This window comes from Ictidomys tridecemlineatus, chromosome 3, assembly GCF_052094955.1.
Source record: "Ictidomys tridecemlineatus isolate mIctTri1 chromosome 3, mIctTri1.hap1, whole genome shotgun sequence".
In the NCBI taxonomy this organism is placed as follows: Eukaryota; Metazoa; Chordata; class Mammalia; order Rodentia; family Sciuridae; genus Ictidomys; species Ictidomys tridecemlineatus.
Window position 1 is genome coordinate 22,763,870 of NC_135479.1, and position 26,700 is coordinate 22,790,569.

At 50.6% G+C, this 26,700-nt stretch overlaps 1 protein-coding gene across 2 annotated transcripts in view; it reads left to right on the top strand.

Annotated features, from left to right (window-relative positions):
* The window catches only part of Plxdc1 (plexin domain containing 1), a 62,511-nt gene that overhangs the window by 8,433 nt on the left and 27,378 nt on the right, over positions 1-26,700 (top strand). The window contains exons 2-7 of one of the 2 annotated variants that reach the window (XM_078042092.1): positions 333-505; positions 21,481-21,624; positions 21,907-21,976; positions 22,592-22,714; positions 23,242-23,360; positions 24,406-24,505. In XM_078042092.1, the coding sequence (XP_077898218.1) occupies positions 333-505; positions 21,481-21,624; positions 21,907-21,976; positions 22,592-22,714; positions 23,242-23,360; positions 24,406-24,505 (729 nt within the window). Of the gene's footprint in view, positions 1-332; positions 506-7,724; positions 7,770-21,480; positions 21,625-21,906; positions 21,977-22,591; positions 22,715-23,241; positions 23,361-24,405; positions 24,506-26,700 lie in introns of those variants that run through there. The other variant, XM_078042093.1, reaches the window with a different exon arrangement.

Sequence of the window (26,700 nt, forward strand, 5' to 3'; positions counted from 1 at the left end):
AATAGTCACCGGATGGAGGCAGATCAACTTGGGTTTGAAACTTATCTCAATGTCTAATCACCTGTGTGACCTGCAGCCTCTGAGCCTCTGATTCCTGTCTGCACAATGGAGTGCACTGTATTTACTGTGGAGCATTAATGCGAAGGTTCAGAGCATTGTGTGCACGAGCTGCTTGACATGGAACTGGGCACATGGCTCTCAGGACATGTTGGGTACTCAAGCATCCCCAGAGTCAATGATGGCGTGGCATTGAGGCCTCTGCAGAATCGGGTTGGTCTCCCTCGGATCTGTACCCTGCCCTGCTAACACTCAATTTCCTGCATCTTCCCCAGGTCACGATGAAGGCCGAGGCCCTGGATGGGCTGCCAAGGGGACCACACAGGGCTGGAATCAGAGAGTGCGAGAAAGGCAGGTGTCAGAGCCGAACAGGACCCAGCTGAGCCAGGACTTGGGTGGGGGCACCCTGGCTATCGACACACTGCCGGATAACAGGACCAGGGTGGTGGTGAGTGCTGATGAACGCGGAGTGGGAGAGAAGTGTGGTGGGGTTCTCCAGATGCCCTACGTGCACTGATCTGACAAGCAGACACATCACCGGGATCAGCCCTGGAGATTGGAGTGGAGATGGAGGGGTGGGGGTGGGGTGGGGATGGAAGGAGAGCCCAGATGGGTCCTAACATCCCAGCATCTCAGAGCTTGATAGTCTGCCTACCTCCTCTAGGACCCAGGGAAGTAAATTGACTTGCTCCAGATGCACAGCCTAGTAACAGGGTTCCCGACACAGGATTCTTCCATAACCCAGGGCAGAAAAAGCCCAAGGTGGCATTAATAGTTACATCCCAGCTTTCAGTTCAGGTCCTTCCCACCCCCATTTCTGCCCCATCTACAGATAGTGGGGCCCTCAAAGGTTCATGGCTGCAGAGACACAGTCTGTTCAACCTGAGGGTGGGACACACTGCCGTGGGCTGGGTAGAGAAAGCAATTAGGCTACAGTTCCAGGACAGAACCTGCTGAGGAGGGGCCAGGGAGCAAGCCCTCCTCACAGCTCTCTGGAAGACTAAGCATCTGTTTCCTTCAGCAAATCTAGAATCGCTATTTTCTGGGAATGTGTGTATCAGTGGGTGTGTGTTTGCATGTGTGTCTGAGGGGCTTTGTGTATTATGTACATGATCGTGTGTCTAGTGTTTATGTGTCTATGATAAGTGTGAGGGTGAGAGCATGGGTGTGCCCAGGCAGCGAAGAGGGTAGAGGCTCAGGATGCAGAAAAACTGAAATGAGAAGTTGTGGTGTAAGTCTGTAATCCCAGCAACTCAGGAGACTGAGGCAGGAAGAGCAAAAGTTCAAGGCCAACACTCAGCAATTTAGCAAGGCCCCAAGCAACTTAGCAAGACTCTGTCTCAAAATAAAAAATAAAAAAGGGCTGGGGATGTGGCTCAGTGAGTAAGCATCCCTGATTCAATCCTCAGTACCAATAAATGAATAAATAAATAAATCATCAAGAAGATGCAGTTCTCAGCATATGCTTCTTTATTTTATGTTTTAAAAACAAAATTTTCTTAAAGAAAAACCTGCAGATAGTCAAAAAGTTCAAGTAGGAGGCAGGAGTATCATTTGAGCCCAAGAGTTCAGGGCTGGCCTGGGCAGCACGAGGCCCCTGTTCAAAAGAAAGAAGGAAAACAGTGCTAGAAGCCTAAAACAAACACAGCAGCCCCACCAGCGCCCCCCCCCCCTCGGACCACACTGCCCACCGTCCTCAGCAGGTGCCTTGCCAGCTGTCCTACAGGCGTCCACCTCTGTCTTTGCAAAGTCTTTGCTTGTACTGCCCCTCTTGATAGGTCAGTGTTAGGTCCCTGGGCTGCCTTTCATGGTGGATGAAGATTTGGCTTTCATATTCCCCCATCCCCCAGCATAGATGTGCTCCCTCTCTGAATCTTTTTGTTCAATCCTGTCTTGTTATTATCATTTGAATCCTGTTCACACCTGATCCAAGCAGGGTCATGTCCTTTTCTTGTACAATTTTCATTCTTCCTGGGACCCTGCTATGTCCTGCCCCCTTGGTTTCCCACGCTTACCTCTGGTTCTTCTTATACATTATCCTTTGACTTCAAATATAATTCTCCGTGTGGCCAAACCTGTCAGTTCTTTTTTTTTTCCCCTCCTAGAAACCTCTTTCCTGGCGTCTGTTCCAATCTGGATGAGCTGTTCACTTGCCCCCCAGTTACCATCCCCGGGCCTCCTTCTCTCATTTGTCTCTCTCCTGTGTCAGATTCCCTGTTGGGAATTTCCTTGACCTTGTGTCTTCTCTTTCCTGCTTCACCCCCTTGGCTATTTATTTTCCTAAACTAAACAAAAGAGAGGTTGCACAGGAGGGAAGAAATTCTCTTGAGAACTTGCAGGTCTGAAAATGCCTTATTCTGTGCTCTCGTTTGATCGATGGTTCTACTGAACATAGGCTTCTAGATTAAAAATAATTTTCTGGGGCTGGGGATGTGGCTCAAGCAGTAGTGCACTCGCCTGGCATGTGTGCGGCCTGGGTTCGATCCTCAGCACCACATACCAACAAAGATGTTGTGTCCGCCGAGAACTAAAAAAATAAATAAATATTAAAATTCTCTCTCTCTCTCTTAAAAAAAAATAATTTTCTGTCTCAAGTTTGACAGCATCTCACCATTGTCTTCTTGCTTCTGATGTCACTGTGGAGAGGTTTGGTGTCATTCTTGTTCCTGATCTTTGTATCGACCTTGGGAAACTTTCAGGGTGTCCCCATAACCCCAGTCTTCTGAAAGTGACGGGGCTGCCCACTTTGGCTCTTTCCTTCACCACACTGGACATTGGTGGACTGTTTCAATCTGGAGACTTAACATCCCTCAGTTCTGGAAATTTCTTTTCTGCTTTCTTTCTTTGATAGTTTTTCCCTCCCATCTTCTCTTTTTTTCCTAGACATCAGTTTCTGGATGTCATTCTTGAATGTTCTTCTGTCTTCTATTATCTCCTTTGCATTTTTTGTTGTTGTTTATTGGTTAGTTTGATTGTTATTATTATTGTTTCATGTTCAGGGGATTGTTTTCATCCTTATTTTTATAAAGTATTGTTTTTATTCCCTACATCATAGTTTTAATTTCTTAGAGCTCTATTATTTTCAGATAATTTTCTCTTAAGAAAGCTTCTTGTTCTTATGTCATGGATGAAATATCATCTCTGAGAATATTTAAAAAGTTATGAGTTGGGTTTTTTTCTGTTCTCCGTATTGTTTCTTTTTTTAAAATTTTTTTTAAACAGGGAGAGAGAGAATTTTAATATTTATTTATTTCTTAGTTTTCGGTGGACACCACATCTTTGTTTCTATGTGGTGCTGAGGATCGAACAGGGGCCGCATGCATGCCAGGCAAGTGCGCTACCGCTTGAGCCACATCCCCAGCCCTCCATGTTGTTTCTATTACTGGTTTTTCCTTCTACCTTGGGCTCTCCGTTGGCTTCACATCACAACTGATCCTATCTTTATTTAAAATTTTGATATTGTGCTCATCAAGGTATCATCAGTTTTTGTCAGTAATTTTGATTTTTAAAATATCATATTAAAATGTTTCTTTTCTTGATTCCCCAGCTTTCTGGCACCACCTTGAATATTGCACCTCACTTACCTCACCCCCATACTGGCCCTCGAGGACACATCCCCATTCACTTCCCATTCTGCCCTGTCCTCTAGGTCCTGCAGAACCAAGGAGCAGGTCAGGCATGGTGGAACTCTGAAACCAACAGCCAGGCCAGAAGTGGTCCCTGAGGTGGGGACTTCTGACCTCTCATTCTCTACCCTACAGCTTTGTCGGGTCTTTGGGTAAATTACTGATATCTGTTCAGGGTCAGACAGGATAGTCAGAAGGTCTACGTATGTCTCGTGTACAAAGAGGACCTTCCAGAAGAGAGTCACAGAGACGCAGCTTTCTGGAATGATTCCCCAGTTGGTGTTCAAAAAAGGCAGTGGTTCCTTTAGGAGCCAGTATGGAGTCAATAATGCCAGGGCTTAAAAAACAAAACAACACACATTCTTGGGCTCCACCCTGGACGGAACGGAGCCTGGCAATTTGTTTCTTTGCAAGTTCCCCATATGGGGCTGGAGATGTGGCTCAGTGATAGAGAGCCCTTGCCTAGCATGTGTGAGGCTCTGGGTTCAACCTCTGGCACTGCAAAAAATAAAATAAAATGTTTCCCCTGTCATATATAAATAAAAATTTTTCATTAAGAAAAAAAAAAAGCTTCCCATGTGATTCTGATGATCATCTAAGGATCAGAAAGTTCAATCTGTAAGATTTCAAACCAACTAGTTGGCAGATGGATGGCCAGAACGTGGGGCTTTCTCAAGAGCCATGTGGCTGTACTTGAGCAGGCAACTTTCACCCCTCCAGGGTTTTGTGACCCTCCCGCAGCCACACATCAAGAGTCCACACAGAAGAGCAAGGCCACCTAGAAGACTCTTCCTTGGCCTTTCTCATTGTCCCCTGTTTTGCCTGAGAGATGAAGGATCAGACTTTGAGAGGTAATTTGTCTGGAAGAGAGTTCTGACTCATGTCAGGAAACCTCAAGCCAGATGAAACTACCTGGATAAATACAACCCCTGGCACTTAGGGGTAGAGGTAGTTGGGAGAGAGGCGGTTCAGAAAGTTCCTGAGGGAAGACTTGGGGCTGCTCAGTGCCTGTGGCTGGGGTGATTCAGGGGTATGAAGTGGCTTCCAAGGACAGAGGTGGGCAGCAGCTGCATTAACAGAAACCCATGGAGACCAGGGGGCCAGGACCAGGGCTCTGGGGATCCTGTAGGCTATTTCTTGGCTAGGCCACAGCTGAGGGGCTTGTGTCCCCTTTCAGGCAGTTTTCTAGAAACCAGAGGGGTTCAGGAGGTGGACGAGATGGTGAAGAGACTTGAACCCCTGTCCTAGAAGGAATGGCAGAAAGAACGTGCAGGGCCTGGGGTTGTGGCTCAGTGGTAGAGCGCTCGCCTAGCATGCACGAGGTACTGGGTTCGATCCTCAGCACCACATAAATGTAAAATAAAGATATTGTGTCCACCTAAACTTAAGAATAAATATTAAAAAAAGAAAATGTTTGGGGTACTTAGCTGGCTATAGAGAAGGCTCTAGCAAGATGTGGCTGTTTTCTTCTTTTCTCTCTTTTTCCTCCCTCCCCCCTTCTTTCTTTATTTCATTGAGCCCAGGGCCTTGCCCATGCGAGGCCAGCACTCTACCCCTGAGCTGCACCCCCCGCCCAGTGTGACTGTTTTCTAATGGCTGCAGGGCTGCAACTAGGGCAAAAAAAAAAAAAAAGCATTTTCCTCCATGTCACCGCTAACCTTCTGTGCTGAATTAGCTACTGATTTGTTTGTACTGGTTGTCTTCCCCACTCCCCAACATAAGCACCTCAAGCTGTTCTATCACCATGGTCATTGCCTGGCTCAGGGCAGGTGGTCCTCTAAGGGAACAAAGGAAGGAGGGATTGGACTTCTCCATCCCCAGAGGTCTCCAAAGAGATGGTTGTCGAAGAGAAGAGTGGTCCCTGGGGTGGACTGTTGGACTCTGGCTTCTAAGGACCTCAGCTCTACTGACTCTTGGATTTTTCATCAAGACCATAAGAGAACATTGGTGTTTATATATAAGAAAGTTTGTGTGACTGGATGGCCCTGTGCCAGGGCTCCCAGAGGACCTGCATTCATTCCCTAGTCTGCTATGAGCCCTTAGGCCTTGCCCAGAGCAGTGTTCAACTGAGGATGCTTGTGATCCCCCAGCACAGCCAGTCCTCACCCCCAATCTGGGGAACAGGTACCTTGGCCTCAGTGGAGCCCAGTGAAGGCTTCCAGAGACCTCTGCTCCTCCTGCATCTCTGGGAGCTCAGCCACCCTGTGGCCTAAGGAAATCTGCTTTACATCATGGCTTGGTGGCAAAGGATGGGAAACACAAGGCCAGGGTGTGGGGAGTGAATATCATGACAAGTTCGCCTTGGTCTTTTCCAAAGTTTTCTTGGGTTTCAACAGGAAAACACTTCCACTGACCATCTGTCTCCCAGCTTGGTTTGTGCCGCAGCAACCTGGCTCTAGGTACTTTTGCTCTGGGGTCATCTGAAGGGGCTGCCATTCCCTGTGCCTCATGTGTTAGTCAGTTTTTCATCGCTGTGATAAGATACCTGAGAAAAATAGTTTAGAGGAGCAAAGATTCATTTTGGCTTACAGTTTCAGAGGTTTTAGTCCGTGATTGGCTGGCTTTATTACTCTAGGGCTGTGGTAAGGCAGAACGTCATGGCAAAAGCTGCTTACCTCATGGTAGTCAGGAAGCAGAAGAGAGAGAGAAGAAGGGATTGGGGACACTGCCTTTCACTAGACCCCACCTCCTCCCAGTAATCCATTCAGCTATTATCCATGAACGAGGGTAGAGCCCTTGTGATTCCATCACTTCCCAAAAGCCTCACCTCTGAACACTGCTGCGTTGGGGACCAGGCCTTCAACATATGAGCCTTTGGGGGACATTACAGTTCCAACCCCTAATACCTTCCCTGCAACCACCCAGGGGCACCTCAGAATACCCTCCTGGTTGTGAGCTGCTGTTTTGCCCCTCTGTCCCAGCAACCCCTGCTCGGCCGCTCTGCCCAGCACTCCTGCCTGGCCACCTCCCCACGAAGCTTCTTCCATCTCAGAACCTCTTGCTTTGGAGGCCTGGAGGCGTCCAGGCTGCACCCTATCCTCAGGATAAGCTGGCGGCTCTGAGGACCCTGGTCAGGCCATCTACACCACATCCCAGCAGAAATAGGATTCTTCCCAAGGATTTTCCACCTAGACCAATTTGAGCCTCTGGAAACCCCAGGATTTTTTTTTTAGTAGTTGGGGAAGCCATTGTGAAGTCAGAGACTCTGATGTTCTGAAGTTTATTCCTCAAGAGACTCGCAGAGAAGAAAGGAGGCCTTGGATGAAGTTTCTCTTCCAACCCGGCCATTTCCAAGTCCTATGCCAGGCTTTCTTGGTTCCGTGGTTCACGTCTGGGACCAGGCTTTAGGAGGAACCAAGCTAGAGAACATGCAGATTTCAAAGTGTCCCCCCACTTTCACACTATAATAGAGGAGATTTCCTCCTCCCACCCCAATATTCCCCTGGCCCAGCTTCCAGAAATTCTCTCTTCTCTCTGGCTCAGGCAAAACTTCTGAGCTCCTGCATCCTGATGGCAGGCCCGGAATGCAGAGGGGCCGATGGTGAGGCGGGCACCCTATCATCCAGGACAGTGGGCAGGGAGACAGACAAATAGGCGTGGTGCCTGCTTGGTTTCCGTAAAACTTCCAAAAAAGGCAGTTCCCCGTGGAAGGCCTCCAGGACCCCTCCGAGCACCCCGACTGATTGCAGAGCCTGGGAAGGAGGGCAGACAGGCCCGAAGAGAGCAAGCAATGCTCTCTCATTCCAGTGTGCTCAGGGCAAGGAATGAGGGGGACAAGGACAGGAGACCTCTGGGAATGTGCATGGCAGGAGGAAGGAGGGAAAAGTCACAAGCTGCACTTTGGAGAGACAAGATAAGAGGTTTTGTGAGAAGAAAGGGAGTCCAGCCATCCGGCCTCCAGTGCTGTGGAAACAGCCCGTCAGTCCTGGCCCTGGATCTTGGTCCTGACACATACCAGCTGCGTGGCCTTAGGACTCTCGTGAGCCCTTGCCAGCTCCCAGCTTCCCAAATAGGAGTGGCCAATGCTGATCTCCCGGATTGAGACTCAAGAACAAAATGCTAGGCTCAAGATGGCTCTCAGTCCAGGTGGGTTCCCCCCTCCCCTCCCCCACTCCGCAGCCCTAGGCTATGTCTTCCCTCAGGTCCCTCTTGTTGACTCTTTTCCATTTTCCTTCTTTTCTTTCTCTTTCTTTTCTGTTGAAGTGAGATTTATGTTAAAAAATATATATTTTATTTTGAGACAGAGTCTCTCTATGTTTTCTATCTGGCTTTGAACACATGGGCCCAAGCAATCTTCCTGCCTCAGCCTCCCCAGTGCTGGGATGTTAGCATGCGCCACTGCATCCGGCTTAAAATGAACAAGCTGGTGGTCTTTAATACATTCAAAATGTGCAGACACTTCTTCATCTGGTTCCAAAACATTTTCGTCACCCCAAAAGGAATCCTGGATCCATTAAACAGTTTTCTCCTCCCACATCCTGCCCTGGCAACTGCCAATCTTTATTCTAAGATTTGTCTATCTGAATGTCCATATTTGCCAAAATTCATATGTTGAAGCAGAATTCCCAATATTCAAATAAACATTACCTGTGCATGTGATATATGAATGGAATCATACAATGTATGTCCAGACCTTTTGTGTCTGGTTTCTTTCTCTTAGCATAATATTTTTGAAATTCATCCATTTTATGACTGAATAATATTCCATTGTGTGGCTATGCCATAATTTGTTTATCAGTTCACTTATTGACGGACATTTGGGCTGTTTCCACCTTTGGCTATTGTGAATAGTGCCCAAAAGCATATTCTTTGAGTACAAGTGTGGAGGCTGAAAGTCTAAGAGCAGGTGGCCACATCTGGTGAGGGTGTCATGGTGCTGCATCATAGAAGGGCAGCTGGGAACGGTGGCATGTACGTGTAATCCTTGTGGCTCAGGAGGCTGAGGCAGGAGGTTTGTGAGTTTCAAGCCAGCCTGAGCAACTTTGCAAGGCTCTAAGCAACTCGTTGAGATCCTGTCTCAAAATAAAAAATAAAAGGGGCTGGGGATGTGGCTCAGTGGTTAAGTGCCCCTGGGTTCAATCCCCAGTACATCCCCGCGCCCCCAAAAAGAGAACAGAACAAAACAGAAGGGCCAGCAGCTGTGTGTAAAAGAGAGAAAACAAGAGGGACAGCCTCACTTCAGAAGGCCCTCCTCTGTGTTAATGGATAATTAATAAGAGAAGCATTAATCCCTCCTAAGGACCTAATCACCCCACTCTCAACATTGTCACACTGGGGACCACATTTCAATATGAGTTTCAGAGGCGAGAGAAAAATAATAGCAACAGGTGATGTTCAAGAAGCCCTTCCTGAGTTCCAGCTTTGTTCTACGATTTTACATTTAACCCACACAAATACCTCCTTATTGCCTCTCAATCTAGAACAGAGAGGTGAAGTTGCCTTCCTAAGGTCACATAGCCAATGACTGCCAGAGTCTGTACAAGAACCCAGGTATCTCTGCATTCGGAGTCTCTGCTCTTCACTGTTTCCTTCAAGAACAAAAATGAATGCTGTTTTACTGCACAGTGTACTTTTGTTTGAATTAATTAATTAATTTCTGTGGTGCTGGAGATTGAACCCAGGGGCTCACACAGAGCTACATCCCAATCCTTTTTATTTTTTTCTTTTGAGACAGGATTTTGCTAAATTGCCATGGCTGGCCTTGAACTTGCAATTCTCCCACCTCAGCCTCCCAATTCACTGGGATTGCACATGGAGGCCCTGGGATTACAGGTGTGTGCCACTACGCCTGGCTCACCGCACACTTTTAGATCCATCGGTGCTTGTCAGACTTTACTCTGCGTAAGAGTCCTGGGGATCCTCTTCAGATGCAGATCCTGAGTCAGCAGGTTTGGGGTGGCCCAGAGTCTGCATTTATAACAAGCTTCTGAATAACGCAATGCAGATGGTTCTCAGGCATACTTTGGGTAACAGGGATCTAGAACACATTCTCATTGGTCTTGTAAGGCCTTATGGAACTGTAGTGGCAGGGACCGGGGTGTCCCTCCCCCGCAACCAGACATCTCAGCAGCACTTCCTGGGTTGGACCCAACTCCCTGCAGTACCATCCTGACAAGCCTGGCTGGCCAAGCTCTCCAGCAAGCCCTACAGGACACCCTTGGTCGCTTGCCCCAGCGTCTCCACCTGCCAGTTGGCTGCAGGTGATGGGCTGGTTGTGACAGCTCAGCCAGAGCTCCTGTTCAGAAACGTCTTGAACTCAGCCAAGGTAAATGCAGCCCCGCTGTCAGAAACCAAGTGCCTGGCACGCCTCCAGGCGCAAATAATTGAAGCAGAAGGGACACTGTACCCACAGACAGACGTTTAGATGGAGAGGGAATTGTTTTGAAGAGCAGCCTCCACAATCGAGCTGTTTGCTGGAAAGGTCCAACAAAATCGTTGTAATAGTTTCCACTTACCAAGCGCCTACTGTGGTCCAGGCAGTGGGTTAAGAGCTTTATGTTGATATGTTTCATCTAATCCTCTCCAGAACGCTGCAAGAAGGTTACTGATGAGAGGGCTGAAGCTCGGGGAGGGGCTTATGCTTGGCACCAATTTATGTAATGGAGTCAGTTGTTGAACTTGACTCCACAGCCCATGCACTTGATCCTAGAGCAATGTTTGCACATTGTACGCACAGAAACTGAGGGGATCCCAGAGGTGCTTCATGGGCTGCTGTGGGGTGGAGGGTGGTGGAGAAGGAGGTAGCATAGCAGGCTGGCCCCAGACCTTTCCCCCCAGCTGGCTGTAATTTGATGTGGCTTATGTGCTGAGATGCTCTGAAAGATTAGTTGGAGGAAAGGATTGTACAGACAGAAATGTTTGAAATCCACAATCTGCTGCCTCCTTAAATGAGTGTGGACTGTTGACCACAGCTTCATGTGCTTGTGTTAAATGTGAACTTGCCAAGAGGTCTGGCTTGTGTTGACCTTTCTCTTTTATTATTTATTAATTAATTTATTTATTTTTTGTACCAGGGATTGAACCCAGGGATGCTAAACCACTGAGCCACATCCCCAGCCCTTTTTATTTTTTTATTTTGAGACAGAGCCTTGCTAAGTTACTTAAGTCCTCGCTAAGCTACAGAGGCTGGCTTTGAACTTGTGATCTTCCTGCCTCAGCTTCCTAAGCTGCCGGGATCACAGGTGTGCACCACCATGCTTGTCTGCTGACCCTCTTTTTAAATGAGAGATCATCCCATCAAGTCTACTAGCCAAGGCTTCTAGTAACAGTGCTTACAGCTATAGTAACAGACAGCTCACATGTGGTCATGGGCTGTAGATGGTGGGAATGCATCAGGCAGGGTCATTGACAGGCATAGCCTCACATTTTTTTTTAAGTGCTGGAGATGGAACCCAGGACCTTTCACATGCTAGGCAAGGGCTCTATTTTATTTTATTTTTAATTTAATTTATTTTTTTTAAAGAGAGAGAATTTTTTTTAATATTTATTTTTTAGTTTTCGGCGGACACAACATCTTTGATTGTATGTAGTGCTGAGGATTGAACCCGGGCTGCACGCATGCCAGGCGAGCGCGCTACCGCTTGAGCCACATCCCCAGCCCTCTATTTTATTTTGATACAAGGTCACACTAGGTTGCCTAGACTGGCATAGATCTTGTGATCCTCCTGCCTCAGCCTCCTGAGTAGCTGGGAGTACAGGCGTGCACAGACATACTCTGCACCTACATACTTTTAAGGAGACACACAATATGCATTAAGGTGAACAAGCCCTGGGATTGACTGGCCTGAAGAGACTGAGTAGGGCTTTGTATTAATTAGGATACAAGGTTCTGCTGTTTAACAAATGCCCAATTGACCAGGCACTCAGACACAAAGAAATCTATTCTGCTCTCATGTGTAAGTGTGAGCAGAAGTAAGCAAGGGAGGACATGGCATCTCATGGTGTTGGGGACCCAGTTTCCTCTGCCTCATTGCTCTACTCTCTGCAACATGTGCCTTCCATTTGCGGTCTAGGATGGCTGTTTCAGTTCCCACCATCACATCTGCATCCCATCCAGGCAAGGAGAAGACACTTGGTTCCTATTAAGGGCAATCATTCTGCTCATCTTCCATTGGTCAGATGTCTAGTCACGCAGCCACACCTAGCTGTAAGGAGAGCTGGGAATGTAGTCTGACCTGGGGCCTTGTGCCTAGCTCAACAGTGAGCTTCTGCTACCGAAGGAAGAAGGAGGAACTGGTTATTGGGAGACAATTATTAGTCTCTGCCATGATTGACTTCCTCCATCAATACTTCTGGGGAAGGTGGCAACATGAACAGGGGCCTATGATGGCAATGGGGAAGTGTCCCCATTGGAGGATTCCAAATCATGGGACTCTTTTCCCCAGTGGTCAATCAAGAAGCCATCAGTGATTGACTTGTAAAAGAAAAACACGGTAGTCACAAAGTTGCCTGGAAAAGGCTCCCCCCAAGATTTAGTTCCTCACTTTTCTCTTCCCATCCAGACTCCTCCTGTCTTTAACTGATGGAGGACAGCCTGTGTCCCTTTGGAAGTTCTGAAGAACATAAGTGAAACTGTTCTATTTAAGGGCCCTCTGGTTTCCAGGAGCCATCAGGGGTGTCTCATAGAGAAAGGGTAGAGAAGGTGCAAAGACCTGTCATAGGACAGAGCAGTCAGGCTCCAGGGAACCTGGACATCCACGGGGCTCAGGGCTGCCCTCTCTGCCTTGCCAGGTTCCACCTTGGTTCTCAACTCTTTTTATCCCTTCATCGTGTATTTACTGAAGTCAGAAGCACATAAGGTTTTCTTTGTCCCCTCTGTGGACCAGCGTATTTGGTAGTCAGCTCAAGACAGCAGTGTCAGCTCCTGAGTCTCCACGACCTTTCCAGCTCAGCTTTAAGGCCTCTGGCTTCTTGTTGGCTCAAGTGTATCTTCCCTGGGGAGGAATCTGATTGGTTCAGGATGCACAAGCCACAGATTGTAGGCTTCCAATAGATGGGCTGTCTTTGAATCACGTGATCACCTATGTCCAATCAGCCTGGCTGAGGAAGCGCAGGTTCCTGTGGGAGGGAATGGTGGGTGTGGTCACTCCACCTACCAGTTGGTGGGGAGCATTTGTCCTTGTTGTAAAACATACCTGGCACCAGGACACCATTTAAAGTATGATGTCCACCTGGGAATCTTTGTGAGCAGGGCTTCATACAACACTGATCTCCCAGAAATTCTATACTAAGAGGACTGGTTCCAGAAAGCCCTGGGTGAATGGGGACAGCTTTAATTGCATCACTGATGCTCAGCTCTGAGAAACCTGAACATCGTCTAGTTTCATAAAGAACTTGGACAGAGACAACTGATGCAGGCAGTGGAGGACCTCACCCCCACCTAAGTCTTTTACCTTTTATTCCACAAGCCCAGAGTGGTTGGCAGAATTTTACCTCCCTGGGCATGGGACAGGTTGGAGGACACTGGCCAGATAATCAAGCCCTTGCATAACTTTGCCTCCAGAAAAAAGACTTTCCCAGTCTTTTTTTTTTTTTTATTTTGAGACAGAGGCTCACTAAATTGCTGAGGCTGGCCTTGAACTTGCGATCCTCCTGCCTCTGCCTCCTGAGTCACTGGGATTTCAAGTGTGCACTACCACCCAGCTTGCCCATTGGTAAGGGGCTGATGCATCCCAGCTATGGTGTTCCCAAGGCAGTAGCTTTGAGTCCAGAGGGGACAGGTGACCCAGGCCCAGCCATCCTGAGGTAAACAGGCTTCTTCAGTGTCTAGGGAGCTGTGTACTCCCCCTGGCCTTGCTGTCTATGAACTAGGATATGTGTCTGCCATCATGTGGTTACAAGGGACCAGCCCTAGAAGAAGCCCATGCTGAGAGAGGCAGAGAAGAAAAACTGGCAGAACTTGGCCTTGATGATCCCCAAGCCACATTTCCAATCGACTGTCATCATGACCCTGGTCACCCCTCCTTCCTAACTGAACTGTGATCCCCCAGGTCCTGGAAGATGTGGGTTGGTCACATGCTGGCCCCTCTGGAGGCTTGGTCAGATTGAATGGGGGAAAGGGAATTCTCCCTTTTCAACCTGAACGAGGAGGCAGGCAGGCTGCCTTGGTTTCCACAGGCAGCCCTCTTTGGACCATGGGGCTGTCCCACTCAAGATGGCACCCTGATGACATGAGTCATCCATGTGCCACACCTGCTGCCCCAAACTGGACTCTCAGTCACTTGGTCTAGCTCACTGCCTCTGTGCCAAAGCTGGGTCCAGCCAGGGCTCTTATTCTTTGTGCCTGAAAGCATCTCTCTCCTGGTGTCACTTCCTTGGAGAAGAGCTCACGGAATTGGAGCTGCCCTCCTGTTCAGGGTGTCCCAGCTGTGAGGACACCGTGCGTGTGCTTGGATTCCAAGAGGAGGCAGCTGGTTGCTTCCCAAGTGGCTTTTGTCTCATCTGCCATCAGAGATGGATGAAGGTGCTGTGCTTGCCGTCCCACACTCTGTGTTCTCAACATGGCTGTGGCATCATCGGCTTTGAGACCCTTGTCATTCAGCTCATTTAGCAAGCAGGTCCCAAACCAGGTTTCAAGGTGCGGAGGTGACTGTGCCATGGTCCCTGAGCTCCCTCTCCATAAAGAACCCGCGGGTGTCCTCCCGGTGCGAGATTTTAACCCATGTATGAAAAGTGGCCTAAGTCACCTGCTTAAAGACCTGAGAGACAGTGGACAGGGCAAAGGTCATTGCTTTATGACATTGACTGGTTTCAGTTTTGATCCTGGGCTTTAGTTTCCCCACTTAGAAAATGGGACTAATTTTAGTGCTCACCTCCCACAGCTGCAGGCAGCGGGGACCATAAAATGCCTGGCTCACTGCCACCCCTGGGGCTCCAAAGGCCTGCTTGGCTTCTCCTCGAACCCCCCAACTACCCCCTGGCTTGGTCCTTGACTGTGCCCCGAGTGACCCCTCTCCCAGCCACCCCTCCTTCCAGGATGCAGTTTGCCCTTCACCCCATCACCACGCAGTGTCCCTTGGCCAGTGCTCTAAATAGATACAGCTCCTCGTGGCCCTGTCCTGGAGTGATCAAAGTCACCCTGCGCTGGAAGAGGTGGTCTGGGGGTGTGTTTGGGACCTGAGGCAGATTCTGCATGGTGCTGCAGCCCTCCCCCTGGAAGGCCAGCTCCACCTGGTACCTTTTTGTTTGTTTGGTACTAGCCGTTGAACCCGGGGTGCTTTACCCCTGAGCTATACCCTCCACCCGTTTAATTTTTTTTCTTGAGAAGGGTCTCACTAAGTTGCCTAGGCTGGTCTTGAACTTGCAATCCCCTTGACTCAATCTCTCAAGTAGCCGGGATTACAGGTGTGCACCACCATGCCTGGCTGGCACTTGGTACTTTTTGAATCCTGGAGTAGTCTTGGCCTCATTCTGCCTGGCCTGGTCTTTGGTGATGGAGGCCCTTGGTCTCCTTGGGATCTGCTGACCATTGGAAAGACTCTCAACCTGGGAGTTCGCTGTGGTTTGGATATGATTTGCGGGTGTCCCTGAGGGCTTCATGTGTTGAAAATTTAATCCTCACTGTGAGCTATTAAGAGAGTGGTAACCTAATCCGACTATGAAGGAGCAGGGCCACTAGGAGTTGATTAGGAGTGGAGAAGGCCACCAAGGGGGAGTCCCCATGAATGAATACTGCTGGCTTTTAGAAGAGGGTGAGAGCATAAGGGGCTATGGACACACACACACACACACACACACACACACGTGCACCTACCCCATGTATCTGCCTTGTGATACCCTATGTCACCTTGGTACTCAGCTAGCAAGATGGCCATCATCAGGAGCAGCCTTTCAACTTTGTTCAGACCATGAGCCAAAATAATCCTCTTTTGGTTAAAACTCACCCAGCTGGTGTGTCATTGGCAATAGCAAGTGGACTAAGAGAGGAGGCAGCTCCTTGGATTCTGACTTTTTGAGTCCAAATGGATGCAAACTTGGCATCAGTTAAGAGGTGCCATTGGAGGGCTCCTTGGGAACTGAAAAATGAACCCAAGGACCCCCCAGACATCAGAGCTGGGACACGCAGCACATGGCTTCTCAGCAGAGCAGCAACAACAGGCTGTGGACCAGACCACTTGTCCTCACATGACAGAGGACTCAGAGCAGCGGGTCAGCTAGAGGCATTGCCTTATCCTTTCCCTGTGCGTCTTAGGGGAGGCAGCAAGAGATGAGTCAGCGTCTGTTTGGGCTTCGCTGCTGTAGAGCATGGCATCTGTCCCAGCGTCTGGGTATCTGACGGTTTGGGGAAGCTCCTACCCTTGGAGTCCAGGAAGCAGGATGAGTGCAGCTAGCCCCTCTCCCATCAATGGCGTGCGCAGGCTCCCAGGAGGGAACTGAGTCCAGTTGGCTTCCAGTGTGGGGCCCTGAGCAGCACCTGCTCCCCATCTGCTGCCTCCTGCTGCTTGGTAACCTGAGCCTGTCATTGACCAGAACACCTGGTAGCAGCAATAAAGCAAGCAAATAATGAGCAGCAGGCTTTCCAGGGACCTAGACTTCATGGCCATTCTTTGCTCTGCAAATCCTCCAGCCAAGCACCTGCCCTGTGCTGAAGCACCCTGGGCAAAGACGGGCCCTGTCCTTAATGAACTTCATCTATGGGATAGGCAGACATGGATAGAAAAGCCACGTCAGTCATCACTAGTGTGCAAGACATGAAGGATTAAGATTTTAGATGCTCAGGGTGTGATGGGAGTTACAAAGGATGTAGGGAAGCCCCCGTGAGGAAGTGACCCTGAGCTGAGGCTTGGTAGACGAGGAAGACTCAGCTACTAAATGGGGTTGGGGAAGAGGTTTCAAGGACAGGAGGCACCAAGGCCTTGGGACAGACAAAGGGCTTGGTAATTTCTGGAACTGAGGCCTGGAGCATGGAGAGCAGGGAGCCAGGAGTAGGTGCTGGGCAGGGGCCAGACCACCAGGCATCAGGAAGGATTTGTTTCTGTGTAACAGGCACATCAAGGGACTTAAGCGTCCTTCTAGCATGTCTTCAAAGGCTTTTTTGCTGGTTACATGGCTGCTTGCTACAAAAATCAATTTTCTGTTCGTAGAGAAGAAAAGGGAATGGATGTTGGATAGGCAGTGGCCAGAGTGCCCACAGGGACACGTAGGCTGTGGTAAGGGGCATAACCTTAGATCTGAGTGCAGCTTGGGAGCCACAGAATGTTCTAAGCAGGGGAGTGATGTGCAGTGGGGAAAAACTGCAGGTTTCCCCAACTGAGCCGCAGGAGCACACACAACTGGGCACGTGAATTAGTTCTGTAGGGCTGCCATAGCAAGTTACCCCGAATTTGGTGGCTTAAACAATAGAAATTTATTCTGGAGGGTAGAAGTCAGAAATCAAGGTGTGAGCAAAACCATGCTGCCCCTGAAGGCCACAGGAAACCCTTTCCTTGTCTCTTCCTGGCTTCTGGTGGCTCCTGGCAATCCTCAGCATTCCTTGGTTTGTAATCTGCCATCACATGGCCTTCTTCCCTGTGTCTCTGTAGCTGTGTCCAAATCACCATCTTTTTCTAATTTTTATTTATTTTTTTATAAAGACATCACTTGTTGAATTGAGATCCCACCCCAACCAAGTGTGACTGCATTGTTACTTGATCTTTACTCTATTTCTAAAAATGACCATAGTCAGATTAGGGGCTTAGGACTTGGATATATCTTTTTGGGGAATACAATTTAAATACCCCATGGCGTGCAAGGACTCAAGTGCTACCTAGTTGCTGGCTTCACCTAAATTGAGCCACTGGTTTCCCCTTCACCCAGGCATCATAGAAAAGTAGCCCAGGATTCAGGGAGACAAACTTTACCCAGTTGCTGGACATGGATCCCTCCCTGGCCCCAGTCTCTTCTTCTCTCATAAGAAGGCAAAAAGAAGAGCGTGGGCTTCTGGCACAAGGTCTCAGTTCATGGGGTACATGCTTCTTGAGCACCGAGTATCTGAGAACTTTGAGCCATGGGCACAGAGGTGATCTTACCCTCCCAGTGTGTCAGGGTCTCATAATTAAGGCAGAAAAAGACATTTTTTGGGGGGGAAGGGTAATTGAACCCAAGGGTGCTTTACCACTGAACCACGTCCCCAATTCTTTTTATTTTTTTATTTTGAGACAGGGTCTTGTTAAATTACTGAATTTGGACTTTAACTTGTACTCTGCCTTGCCTCAGCCTCCCAAGTCACTGGGATTACAAGTGTTCACTAACACTCAGCTCACTCATTGGTTTTTCTTCTGTCAATTATGTTTTTGTTTTGTTTTGCTTTGCTTTATTTAGTACCAGGGATTGAACCCAGGGGCACGTTGGCACTTTACCACTGAGCCACATCGTTGGCCCTTTTTACTTTTTTAATTTTGAGATAGGGTTTCACTAAGTTGCTTAGGGCCTCCTAAGTTGCTAAGGCTGGCCTTGAACTTGCAATCCTCCTGCCTCAGTCTCCTGAATCACTAGATTACAGGCATGAGCCACCATGCCCATCAGAAACAGACATTTAAGTGGTTTCTTTAAAATTGTAGGCTAACTGGTGCCCTGTAATAAACTGCTTTTTTTGGTGTGTGTGGTACTGGGCCTCACACATGCTAGGCAAGTTGCTCAATCACTGAGCTACATAAGTTATATAAGTTACTGCCCAATGAGTTACGTTTTTATTTGAACTGGAGGCTAGGGCAGGAGGTGAGCTGTAGCCACAGCTATGACAGTTTTTTTTTTGTCCCAGCTGAATATAAACTGGCTTCAGAGTTGGGGGTTTTCAGACTGTCAGATGCATAGTGTTGTCCAGGGCCCCTGTAAAGTTTTTGCTTTGAGGACAAATATAATAAAAAACTACTCAGCTGCAAATCTCAGGAGGCAGGTTGGGCATCAGCAGACCCACTTTGGTACGCCTGTCTTTGCAGAGGTTGGAGAACACAGACTTGGCAGGTGATTTTTGGTATCTTTTGCTTTGCTTCTTTTTTTTCCCTAAGTATTGTATGATTTTTTAATACCTTTATTTTATTTTTATGTGATGCTGAGGATCGAGCCCAGTGCCTCACGTATGCCAGGCAAGCACTCTACCTCTGAGCCACAACCCTAGCCCTTGCTTTTGGTTGAGGTGGGGCTGCCCACTAGAGATTGATGGGGATGGAAGAGATTGAGCCCTGGAGGGAAGAAGAGGGCTAGGCGGGGGCAGAAGTTGCTGTTTCTTCAGGGAGGCTGTGATCCCTGGCATAAGATGGCTTTGGTGCAGTGGGAAGAGCTGGAGAGCAGTGCATCTTCCTCTGGGCATCTCCTGGAACCCCAGGGTTGGCAGCTGTGGCAGCAATAGGAAGCGGCATTCTGACACGGGCACTTGGCCTCACCCTGGGGTGGTGGCATCAGGAGGGCCTCCTTAGGGGCTTCATGGGTAGAATTCATTAACCCAATAAGTCTGGGCCCATGTGACAATTGAAAATAGCAGACACGATTCACTCCTGATCACCAAAAATGTTGGATGATGATTTGCAAGGGTTGGAGGTCGTCCCTGGGCAGATAAGGTCAGAAGGTCAATAAGAAGTGATGTTTAAGCTGAGCACTAAAGAAACAGGAATCCGCTGAGAGGAGAATACAGGGGCTGTGATTCTTCCTGTGTGGTGGCCTGAGACTGTCAGAGGAGTTCAATCTGTTTAGTGGGTGCCCAGGGGTGCATGGGGGCATGAGAGAAATGAAGCCAGAGAGAAGGGGGGCTGGCTCAGGCTGACACTTCACATGCCAGGCTCAGAGGTTCGCATTTTACCCCAAATACAGTATCTCCCAGGAGCCCCGATAGCTGTGGGCAGAGTGATGTGACTTCAAAAAGCATTTGAGATAAGCTTGATTCCGTTCCAGGTTGGCCGAGGGGTGGGCCATCTAGAGGCAGGAGGAGGAGTGGTGCAGAGGCGGTGGGGACACCCCACTGCACCCCACGTCTCTTTACTCATTTCCCCCAGCCTGCCCGACCCCTGGTGACCAAGTGTGACACTTGACAGAAGAGCAGAGTCTGCCTCCCAGCGGGTGAAGAATGCAGGAGTCCCTGGTTCCTGCTGGACCTGGGGCAAGAGCTGGCTGGGCAGCTGGCAGCTTGGCAGGGATGACGTTGTTTGCTCTGCTGTGTCTGCAGCCACCGCCGCTGGGCAGATTGATTAATGACCCATGGTGCCCAGGGCATCTCTGCGGTGGCTGCCAATGGAACCTGCCCACCGTGCCTCCTGGCCACCTGGCCTCCTATGTAGGTGCTCCTGGGCCAGCTCCAGGAAGTGATGACATTGCTCTGCTCCCTGGATCTTCTACTCTTCTCCAGCCTCCTGTAAACCCTGGCCCCAAATGCTCCCCTGGGGGAGAGACTACAGAGAGGACCCCCCCACACCTCAATCTGCCTCCTTCCATATTTGATCCCCCTCAGGCACACAAGAGAGACTCAAAATTATGACTCAAAGGATTCTGTGCTGCTTCTCTCCTCATTAACAACCCTCTGGTGCTGGGTACAGTGGCCACGCTGTCATCCCAGTGGCTCTAGAGGCTGAGGCAGGAGGATGGCAAGTTAAAGCCAAACTTGACAGCTTAGCCAGGCCCTAAGTAACTTAGGGAAAACCCTGTCAGTGGGGAGCCACAGTGCATTACCATGCCTTCCAGTTTCTGATGCACCGTGGGGACTGTTATCTGGCCAGGTAGTGCGGGACTCGGTCTTTTCCCCTGCTCGGATAGCAAGGGCAGTCTTCTGAGTAGGCACAACCCTGGGGTTGAGCTACACTCACCTATTCTTTTGTAATCTTACCGTTTTGTCCTGTTTGGGATAGAATGTTCAATGGAAACTCCCTTTGTGTGTCCCCTTCTCTTGCTCTGCCTTTGGGTATGGCCTTCCTAGATGTCAGTCAATCTGCTGACAGCAGACATCAACCCCCCCCCCGAAACCTGACCCCTTGCCTCATTTGAATGGCTTCTCCCCAATAAAAGGCTTCAACACATGCTCGTTCTGTTTCTTGGTGGACCCTTAAGGTCAGAGGAGCCGTCCTAGGACCCAAAGAAAAAGGTATCTCTGTGTGATTATTTCCTGCAGCCCAGTGACCCTGAGTGTTTAAGTCGTGAAACACGGCACCTGTCTCTAAATAAAATACAAAAAAAGACTGGGGTGTGGCCCAGTGGTTAAGGGACCTGGTTCAATCCCTGGTACAAATGAAAAACAAAACCTCTCTGGTTACCCTGGCATGGGCTCTGCATCACTCTGCTGGAGGGTCCGAGTCTGGGTGTTCTGTTCACATGTGTCCCACCCCCACCATCAGACTAGAACTCCGCAAGATCAGGTAGCTTCCTCTAGACTGGCACCTTCAGAGATCCAGTGTTTTCCCTTAAATTGGCTGCTCCCCCAGGGCAGGGCCTATGTGTTCCCCGCTATCTGGGCGCTCTCTGAAGATAAGGCTCTTCTTAGGGCTGTTCTGTCTGTTTCTGCCTCATTTCCCTCGAGCTGAACTAGGTCTTGGTTGTACTCTGAAGGCACAGGGTGGGGGACGTGGAGGGAGTTCAGGATGAACCTCGGGTTTGTCTGCAATGGCAGGGCTGGGCACAGGGGCAGCAGGCGTGCTGGGAAGGGGTCGGGGCCAGGTAGTGAGCTGTCTAGGGCCGAGGGGGCTCCAGAGCTCTAAACTAGCCCTCTGGGCCACAGGTCCAGTGCCCTGGGACCGGGTGACTTCTTGTATCCAGCAGACTGAGTGGGGAGGAGCAGAGGGCGTTTCCTGGCCTGCCCGACTCCCCACGCCTCCTGAGGCTTTGTCTTGGGCACCTGCAGGAGGACAACCACAGCTACTATGTGTCCCGTGTCTACGGCCCCAGTGAGCCCCGTAGTCGGGAACTGTGGGTGAACGTGGGTGAGGCCAACCAGAACCAAGTGAAGGTCCACAGGATCCTTTCCAACACCCACCGGCAGGCCTCGGTGAGTGACCAGGGTGCCCGGCGTGTGTGTGTCTGGGTGGGAGGCTGCACTGTGGGGACCTGGGAGTAGGCATGGCAGGGGCCTGAGGTCTGTGATCTGGGGGGGGGGCTTCTTAGGGGATCCCATGAGCTCACCCAGAGTGAGGGTGCCTGCCTTCAGTCCTAAGGGCCTGCCCTGGCCATGTCTGCCCCCCCACTCTGTCCAGACAAGCATGGGGAAGTGTGGGTGCCCAACCCTTGGCCTGTGGCTTGACTCACGCTAACTCTCTCCCGTCCCCTGCAGAGAGTGGTGTTGTCCTTCGATTTCCCTTTCTATGGGCATCCTCTGCGGCAGATCACTATAGCAACTGGAGGTAAGGCGAGCCAGCAGGGCCCTGGGAGGTCCGGACATCTTAGGCTGAAGGCAGGGGTCTCAGTGGAGAGGGGGTTGATAGACAGACTGGAGAGGACGCAGGTTTGCTGTCTTGGGTGCCCCATCTTAGGAGGGAGATCAGGACTGTCAGAGCATCCCCCTCATGCTGCACGTGTGCGTGCGTGTGTGTGTGTGTGTGTGTGTGTCTGTGTGTGTGTGCGTATGTGTGTCCTGCTAGGTCCCTGTGGTCCCTGGGTCTCTGAATCTGAGAGAGAGGAAGAGGAGACCACACTGAAAGCCTGGGTTCCTGGGACCAGGCTCCGTGTTGCTCGCAGGAGCCCATCTGATTCCCACGCACTTCAATTCCGGGTGCCACTTCCCTAGGGATCCGGGGAGGTGGGAGTCACCTCCTGTTCCCATGCTATGTGTCCAGCTGGAGACACAGCGAGAACCTTCTTTGGACTGGGCCTTTTGCTCCACACACACCAGACCCAGAGCCACCAGCTCCGGATGGAATGTAGGGGTCTGAGGCTCTCTTCCAGCCTTGGGGAGAAGACCCCCAGGAGCAGCCCCTGGAGGCCACCTCCGGCAACCCTTCTGTGCCTCTCCCCCCCAGGCTTCATCTTCATGGGCGACGTGATCCACCGGATGCTCACAGCTACCCAGTACGTGGCCCCCCTGATGGCCAACTTCAACCCTGGCTACTCCGACAATTCCACAGTGTCTTACTTTGACAATGGTGAGGGCAGATCTCAGAGTGTAAGTCATCAAGCCCCAGGGATCTCTTGGTCCACCCCCTTTAGAGGAGCCCCAGGCTCAGAGAGGGCAAGGGACTTGCGCACTATCACACAGCCAGACAGCCACCCCACCTTTCTGTGCTAGTTCCTCAAATGAAAGACAGGAACAGAATGCAGCTACTTGCAGAGTCTGGTGAGATGACAAAATCTATGTGTGTGCTCTTAATAGAGGTGAAATAGATGTCAGGGGCCTGGATGCTTCTCACTCTCACCCAGGAGAACAGACATCTCCTGTCCTTTTCATCTCAAGGGGTCAGGATGACAAGAAGGAGGGACCCCGCCTGGGGTTAGAGGTCTGGGGGCTGAAGCAGGACCTCTGGCTCCACAGCCTGGAAGCCGGGCTGATGTCTGGGGGCTGCCCAGCTCTCCACCTTCTCAAGTTTGCTGTGAAGCCCGTCATCCTGAACGGAGCAAACCCCTGGCCAGTTCCACTCTGGCTGTCCAGCCAGGTCTCTGCTCTTCTCCTCAGGGACAGTCTTTGTCGTTCAGTGGGACCACGTCTACCTCCAAGGCCGGGAGGACCGGGGCAGCTTCACCTTCCAGGCCGCTCTGCACCGTGATGGCCGCATTGTCTTCGGCTACAAAGAGGTGAGTGGGCCCCGCTGCAGAGACTGGATCCCAGCCTTCCTCCCCCCAGCAGGTGTTTGTAGGGAGTCCGCAACACACCAGGCATGTGGATGCTAAGAAGCCTGCTGCAGGCCCCACCCGGGCCCTGTCCTTGTGGAGTGGTGGCTGTGTTTGAGAGATAGACAATAATGGCAGGGACAAAGGCCCAATCAACACTGTGACAAGTGCTCCCGAGTAGAGGCGCCTGGTGCCAGCAGAGACTGTCAGGGGGGCTCTTCACCTTGTCAGAGGCCAAAGGAGGCTTCCCCAAGGAAGAGAGACGGGGTCTGCGGGATGAATGGGAGTTAAAGAGCAGAGTGGAGCGTGTTCAGGGGAGAGACGGGCACGTGCAGCGGTCCTGTGGCAGGAGAGATCAGAGCTGGCACTAAGCTCTGGAGGAAGGCAGCGTGGTCGGAGGGGCAAGAGCGGGGCAGGAGGATGCAGGGGAGCAATGAGATATGCTATTTGAAAATAGCCACTCTGGGCTGGGCGCAGTGGCGCATGCCTGTAATCCCAGTGGCTCAGGGGGCTGAGGCAGGAGGATCGCAAGTTCAAAGCCAGTCTCAGCAAAAGTGGACTGCTAAGCAATTCAGTGAGACCCTGTCTCTAAAAAAAAATACAAAATAGGGCTGGGGATGTGGCTCAGTGGTGGGGTCCCTGGTACAGAAAGAAAGGAAGGAAGGAAGGAAGGAAGGAAGGAAGGAAGGAAGGAAGGAAGGAAGGAAGGAAGGAAGGAAGGAAGGAAGGAACAGAATTGGGAGCTGGATTATATGAGGGAGGAAAGAAAAGTCAGGGAGGACAGGAGGCCCCGGCTCTCCGGCTGCACAGAGGTGCTGTTCACTCAGGGAGAGACAGGCTGGAGGTGATGTGGGGAAGACTGGAGTTTGGATGGGAGTTTGGGTTTGAGGTGCTTTTGAGTCCTCCAAAGGTGACGCTGGGCAGGCGGAAGACTCTGGAGCTCAGCGGGAAAGTCAAGGCCGGCCCCAGGGAGCTTGGGGGTAGATAGAGCCTCTTCTCCCCACTGCAGATCCCCATGTCCGTCCTGGAGATCAGCTCCTCCCAGCACCCCGTCAAAGCAGGCCTGTCAGACGCCTTCATGATTGTCAACCCATCCCTGGATGTGCCAGGTGAGTCCCCAGGGATCCAGCAGAGACCCGGGCAGGGTAGGACCCAGCTCAGCTGGAAGCCAGGCCGGTGGGGTTGGCTCTGGGAGGAGTGAAGGATGGCAGAGACTTGGCAGCCAAGGGGAGAAGGGGCACGATGAACCCCAGCGCTTCTCTGGTCACAGCAGAGGAACCATTTTTTCCAACCAAATGTCCAGTGGGAGGCAATGTCTGGTGGAGGGGAAGGAGCCAGAGCCTTCGACTCAGGCATCTGTTGCTTTGGGGAAATCCCCAGAGACACCAGGGGAGGGTTTTTGAGCCTCCCAGAGCACAACCAGAATGGCTTCCGCCCCCGGTGAGTCAAGGGCTCTCAGGAGTTTCAGGAGACATGGGATCCAGCCTCAGCCACACCACAGTGACCTCTGTCCTTTGGTAAACCACATCTCCCCTCTAGTCTCAGTTGTCTCATCTGTAAAATGGGGGAGTAACTAGAGGGGTGCTTCCTCCCGGGTCCTCCTCCTGTGCTGACATCTCCAGGAACCACAGCTCCTTCTCTCCTACTGCAGACCCCCAGCCAGTATCCACAAGGGTCTGATTCACACTCCCCAGGAGGCTGTAGGTGTGTCACCCACTGCTTCATGACCCTGGACCCAGAGACTCTCTGGCCTGGCCTCTTTTGCTGAGCTGTGTGTACCAAAGTCCCACTATGTGACCTGCAGGAACCTAGGCAGGTCTGGGGAGAAGCCATTGCTGTTCTTCTCCCTCCCACTCAATGCCTGATGGGGCTGGGGACATTCTGAGCTCCACCTTGCCATACCAGGCTGGGTGAGGATGAGCCTAGCACCTGCCAAGGCTCCTTCCTGTAGAGGGGCCGGGCACCACATTCTGTGCAACCCAGGGCTTCTAGGAGCAGCGTCCTGGCCCGTCTGTGTTGGCGGAAGCCAATCAAGTCCCCTGAGCTCAGTTGAGACACAGAGGAAGATAGTCCTGCTTGAGGTTCAGCCTGACAGAGCCTCTGCCCCTGAGTCTGCGGGCAAGGACCAGGGCTTTGTTAGAAGTCTTTGTCTAGCACCTTCTATACTCCAGGCTGTCGGCACAGCGTGTCAGCTCAGAGGCAGAAGCCCGGGCTAGAGTCCAACTCTCCACCGGTGTGTGACCCCTGGCAAGTCACTGACCTCTCTGTTTCTTGCTTGATCTGTGTCATCCGGTAGGAGAGTGGCACTTTGCCTCCCACAGTTCCTGTGATGATGAAGGCAGCAGTGCATGGTGTTTGGCTCAGTGTCAGGCATGTGGGGACTGTGGTCCCTTGTTAGAGTGCCTTCCCTGCCGGCCTTCACAATCTGGCAGCACCTGGGATGATAGCAAATGGTGCAGGGGTAAGAGCAGGTGACACTGGTATATCACAGGTCAGAGGCCACAACCACAGCACTTTCATGTGGCTTTTATAATTAGTGGCAAAAAGTCACAGGCCATAGTGACAGCGCTCCCCAAAGTTCCTTCCTGGGCACTTCCCCCTTTGAGACACGTGCCATTTCTACAAACTGTTATTTCTGTTATTTCTGAATGCTTTTCATTATCTTCATTCATAAAATTACACATAACTTGCTTCCTTCATTGATTTTTGAGATAGGGGTCTCCCTGTGTTGCCCAGGTGGGTCTCTAACTCCCGGGCTCAAGCAATATTCTTGCCTCAGCCTTCGAAGTAGCTGGGACCACAGGCAAAATTATATAGTTTTTTCATGAATAAATGTATCTGGTCTAAAATTTAAAAAGATACAAAAAGACACACAGAAAAGGTTAGATGAGAACTCTCTGAACTCCCAGAGCCTGCAGGGGCTGGTCCACACTCCCCTTAGCACCTGCTCTAAAGATTGGTTAGCACCTGGACAGCCAGCTGTTACCGTCTCCATATCACCCTGATTGTAGGAAGTAGCTAATGTGTCTGATAAATTGTCCCAAAATTTGATGGCTTAAAACAATAAATATATTGTCTCGGTTTCTGTGAGTCAAAGCATGATTCATCTGGGTCATCTGCTTCAAGGTCGTGCACAGGCTGCGGTGTTAGCCCAGGTTCCAGTGATGGAGGGGCAGGGGGCGGGAATCAGCTTCCAGGAGCCGGCACATACCATTGGAAAGATGCAGTTCCTCCAGGAGTTCTCTTGGTCCCTTGCCTTGTGACACTCCTCAGGATGGCTCTCGACCTAGCAGCAAGTTTTCAC